This window comes from Phalaenopsis equestris, unplaced genomic scaffold (assembly GCF_001263595.1).
Source record: "Phalaenopsis equestris unplaced genomic scaffold, ASM126359v1 Scaffold202127, whole genome shotgun sequence".
NCBI classification, from domain to species: domain Eukaryota; kingdom Viridiplantae; phylum Streptophyta; class Magnoliopsida; order Asparagales; family Orchidaceae; genus Phalaenopsis; species Phalaenopsis equestris.
In genome coordinates this window covers 1-5,620 of record NW_018221849.1, presented here as the reverse complement: position 1 = coordinate 5,620, position 5,620 = coordinate 1, and the positions used below count along the sequence as shown (strand labels likewise).

The window sequence follows — 5,620 nt, the reverse complement described above, 5'->3', positions numbered from 1 at the left end:
AGTTTTCTTAGGTGACTTCGGTTATCTAAGATTTAATTAACTATAGGGGCTTGCCCTTATAGGAAGCTTGTCTGAACCCAGCTTAATATAAACCTTATTTAATTCTTCGTATTAAATAGGGGAACTTGTTGGCAAATAAAACAGTTTCCCAGACCAAACGGATGTCATATATTTCTTAGATTTTTTTTATTTAGCCTCATCCTCAAATCTTGTGTTTATCCTTCAGGATAGATATAGGGTTTGAGGTATAGTGCACTTTCATTTAAACTATGAAAAGCATGGGGTCAGTTTGATTTCATATTTTTCTAAAACTAAATATATATGTAAATTAAAACGTCCTTCCGAAGCGGGCAACAGGATTTCGATTCCGATGACCAACAGCTTCTTACGGGCAACACTCCTCCAACCAAAAATAGCGCCGACAGGGTGGGAAGATGAAGAAGCATGTCGTCATTAGCTTCATGACTGCTCCCTGGAATGAAGAGTGTTGTAGTGAGATGCTTCGTTGTCATTAATATTGTGTCTGGTAACCATATAGTAAGCCTAGTAAGTACTTTAGTAGTGGGATTGAAGTCTCCCATAGACGACACCAAACAAATGCATGCTAGAAAATTTGTGTCGGCAGAGTAATGAATTGTTATTTTAACATTGCATGAGAATTCAACACATACTCAGATACGAAAAAACAACTAGTAGTGATTTCAATTACGCGGAAAGCTCATAAAGGCAAAAAACTATGGGGACTAGCCCAACTAAAAAAATTAACTATAAGCTGGATATTACATGTACAGTCCCTTGTCTCACTGGTGAGAAATGGTTAAACACTCTTCGAAGTTACAACTTCAGTGCACAAAAACTTATAAGAAGTGAGTGGCCGATGGAAATCGGTGGAGGCCGACAGGTGGTGGTTGACGGTGGTCGGCGATGGTCAAAGGCGGTTGACAATAGTTGACTGTGGTGGACGGTGGTCGACAGTGATCAATGGGGGTCGGCAGTGGTCGACGGTGACTGGAGTGATGTTGGAATTTAGCTCCTCAAAACTTCAAGCTCTTCCTTCAAGCTCTTCTTCATACGGCGATGGTCAAAGGCGGTGACTGGAGTGATGTTGGAATGCAGGACTTTATTTACTGTGTTCTGGGTGCAATTAATACAAGAATATAAACCATTTTGATCGGATGGTTTAACAAGCTTTCTTCGATCAAACGACATTTGATGGACATTTGAGTGTCTTAACAATTTTAGAATTAAGCAATCTTCGGCTCGTAGGATTCGTCTTGTTGAGACGCTCGATTGGACTATAGTCTTGCTAGATTCAACATTCGTTTGCCTGTCAAAATATGTCTGAAAAACTTTCAAAGGTGGTTTAATGACTTGATCAGATTTTGCTTTGATTCGAATTGGACTAATTTTGATATCATTGGGTCCGTCTCATCGAGCCGGTCAGTTTGTATATAAGTTTCCTGAAATCGGAGCTCTGGATGACTCTTAATTGAAATTTGAAAGTTTTTTATTCAAAAGATTACCTCAAGATTCATTTCATTCCTCAACATTCATGCCGAATGATAAAAATTTGTTGGTGGCGCATCTATACCTTCTACAAGCTTTACATTTCCACAATTTTCTCACTGAACCTAACAAATTTTACTATTCTTTCGATAAAATGTTGGTAGGACTCACCACCTCTCCTTGTTATATTGCTCTACTTATCTTCTTGAAGAACAACAAAAATTTTATTCATTCACGTTCATGAATTATTGGCCATCCAAAGGATTTACAGACTACATCAAAAAAAAAAAAAAAAAAAAAAAAAAAAAACAAACAAACCAACTTTTGCATTTATGATGAAACATGCCCAGAAGGAAAACAATAAAGAAATCACATGCCAACAAAAGCAAAGGTTCAAACTCTACTCCATACCTTGGAAACCAAAAAAAAAAAAAAAAAAAAAAAAAAAAAAAAAAAAACCAAAAGACCAAATATCATTGATAATTACAGAGTTTAACGAACAAGATATAAAAAAACACACCTGAGGACAACCACAGAAATGAATTAATAGGCAGACACAACAAAGAAATGAAAATCTTACTAGTCCTGCCTACCTAATTAAGCTAATGAAGACAAATCTCCCTTCATGCAAAAAGCCAAGAACACAAAGACTCATCAAAACTAGTATCTCCACCAACATCACAAAGCCAAGGCCACATATGATCATTCCCATCCTCCTCCCACAGCTTAGCCTCCAAACATTCCAAGTCCCATTTCAACATCTTCTCCATATCCGTCCTCACATTTCCTGACTCCTCCATACCCAATTCCACTTCCTTTTCAGCAGCACAATCCCTGCTTCTGCTCTCCATCATTTCATTTTCCTGCATGCTCCCTACTGCATCAACATCCCCATGGGGACCCAATACCTCCTCCAAGTCGAAGTCGAAATCCAAACTTAAGCTGCTGTTTTCTTTCTCTGTTAGAGTGGAGGAGGAAGAAGCATTGCAGAGGATGTTGTTGGTGTCATTCTGTACTTGTTTTTGGTCGTGGTCGTGACTGGGGTTGCTTTGGTCCATTGCGTTGCTGCCTGATACGACCACGTTAGAGTTCTTCAACATGGTGCGCCCGCCGCGGCGCTTGGCTGAGGAAGGTATGTTGCCGATATCGTAAATGAAAGTCTCGCTCTCGCCGTGCCGCCGGAAACAGTGGACGCGCCGGCTTAGGTGGGAGTTCCAGTAGTTTTTTATCTCGTTGTCGGTTCGGCCGGGGAGTTGACCGGCTATGATGGACCACCTGCAAGTATACTTCTTAATTAAAATTGAGATCAACCCTCGAATCAATGGCAGTAATTAAGCACTATAAAAATGTGCTTAAAAATAAGTATTAAGAATAACAGCATTAATTTTTAATAATTATTATTTTACTTTAATATATAGCTTATTAAAAAATTTGCATTTGTTGCTTCACATGGCCCATAATTACATTTACAGCACAATTAAATACACACTTAAATGCTGAGTTTTAAATCATGTACTTTAAGGCTCCAAACAATTATTACAATTTTATAAATCAGAATTTCAATTTTTTTTTCCTCATTAAAGAAAGAGTAAAAGTGGGCCTATGGATGATGGGTGATATAAAAAGAAAAACTATTACAACACCACCGGCAATCACAGCAAAGATATATGACAGTAGACCATATGTTTTTTTTTTTTTTTTTATAAATAGCTGTGATGGACGGTGGAGATCGGAATTGACTCAATTATAGTCTGTCTTCAATCTGACTAGACCGGACCTGACTTAATTATCTCATTTAATAATTGCATAATAATTAATTGAGTCATATTTGAATTAAATTTGAGTCAAATTTGAATTGACCGAGTCCTCACTATCAATTTAGGTCAATTTTTATTTGACGAGTCAACTCGAACCCGAGTAAAAAATGAAATAAGCTCCAAATTTCGTTCGCCAAATTTAAATTGATTCGACATGCCATTTAAAATCATTAGTTTTCCCCCAGTATTTATTACAAGTTTCCCAAAACTTTTAACTAGTTTCGAACTTCTATTTAACCCTCTGTTTTAGGAGAAAAATTTGCGTGCGTAAGAAATACGCAGCGCTGCGTATGTCACCTAGTTTATAGGGAGGATATTGTGGTTTATATCCATATTATACCCCCTGTAACTTCCCTATAACCTACCTGTAACCTACAAATAATCGTAAAACTTACTAGAATGTACAGATAAGTTACAAAGAAGTTACAGAAGTATAAAGCGAAATGTAACTCTGCGTACGTCTTAAATACACAAATTTTTATCCAGTTTACTGATGTTAAATAACGAAGAAAGCTCGTAAGGAATATTGTATATTACGAAGAAGATAAGCAGCAGAAAAGTCAGCATCCTGCAAATAAACTCTCCATGCATTATTTACCATCTTTTCATAGCTATACTCCTGAAGGGAATCTCTTGATTCTGAAAAATTCGCCCAAACAACAGAAAACAAAAAAATAGATTCTGAAAAATTAGCTAAGCGTCAGTTGTCGCATGTTCCCTGAATTAATTCTGTTTGCAGCATTGTTGGCCACTGCCTCGCCGACTCCTTTCCTAGACTTTCAATGAATGCACATCACGACAGTATTCGTTGGGAGGTACCCAATTTTATAAATAATTATGACAGCTTTATTGCTAATTAAAATAATTAAATAAAATAAAAGCACTGATATTTTAAATATTGTATGATTGGGGACACCTAATTAGTCCAATTGAATAATATTTTATAAGTTTTTGACAATATCAAAATCATTAACTAATGAATTTTGAAACTTCTTCAAAGATCTCTCTCGTAAGAATATTCGCACGTAGAATTACGTGTGGAGTCCAATGAAATAACCGCACTTGGAAGTGAAAAAAAAAAGACGGGCTGGTAACACATGAAATATTATATCCGTGTTATTCTGTGTTATTCAGAAATTATTATATGTTATTAATGTGTTATTGTGTTCTGAGAATATTTTTTATATTATAAGAACATAATAACAAGTCAATAACACTTGAATAAAACACAATAACACTTGAATAATACATCATAATACCTGAATAGTACGGGAGGGATATTCTCTTGTGTTACCAGATAAATTTTATTTTTTTTGTCACCGCCAGGTGACTTGTTTCATTGGACTCCTCACATAGAGTTACGTGCAAAGTCCTGATGCAATATTTTCTCCTCTCTCTCTCTCTCTATATATATAAATATGTAATCTCGTCTAAAAAATGCCATTCGACATATAATAGATATAATAGAAATGAAAAATTATGGCTTTATTGTTAAAATAATTTGCTTTTTAAAATTGTCATTCAAGGTGTATATTTTATGATTTATCACATCATATCCAATAAAAATATGATATATTTGCATAGATACCAGCTAATTTTTATGTATTATATATCAAACACCTTTAATGTAGATAGCGCACCGGTGCTGTCACATTAGTATTAAAGTACAAGTTACCATTTTTTATTATTTTTATGCCATGCTAAGAAATTAAATGTTAATAAATAAATTAGAAGTTAAATGCATATTTTCATTTTCATGCATATGTCCAAAACACCAAAATATGTTTGTTATATATATAAATAAGGAAATTTAGGTGTGGAATATGTCAATTCATAAAAATTATGTGCTACAAATGCAAATATCATTTAAAGTTTTGAAAAATGGAAAACATCTTTTCATGCAAAAGTTTTCAAACCAAAGTGTTATAAATGTGATTATCAAACTTGAATGTTAAATATGTAAATACATAAGAATTGTATGGTATGTATGCAAATTGTGTGATAAACATATAAATATGCCAAAAATAGAATGAAGGAGCTTAATATGTTTTAATATGATATTTTTATATTTGAAAATATGTGTGTCAAAAATTAACCTGGCATATTAAAAGAACTCAAACTTGACTCAAAAAATCTAGATTACGGTTGACACAAACATTTTTCGAGGTGGGTTCAAGTCTGAGAATTCAACATGTAAAAAATTAAAGTTGGGATCAGGTCCAACGTGAAATCCCTAACATGGCCTTAATAAACACGAAAAAGGTTTGATTATATATGTATATTATTTTAGTGAGTAA

At 34.5% G+C, this 5,620-nt stretch overlaps 1 protein-coding gene across 1 annotated transcript; it reads right to left on the bottom strand.

Moving 5' to 3' along the window:
• Nucleotides 1–1,961: 1,961 nt before the first annotated feature.
• Nucleotides 1,962–2,605, bottom strand: LOC110036067 (myb-related protein P-like; the record flags this gene model as incomplete). The annotated part of the gene is given in 1 exon segment (XM_020740414.1): nt 1,962–2,605. A coding segment is annotated over 1 exon segment (476 nt), but the record flags the coding sequence as incomplete, so codon positions are not given.
• Between the last annotated feature and the right edge of the window lie 3,015 nt (nt 2,606–5,620).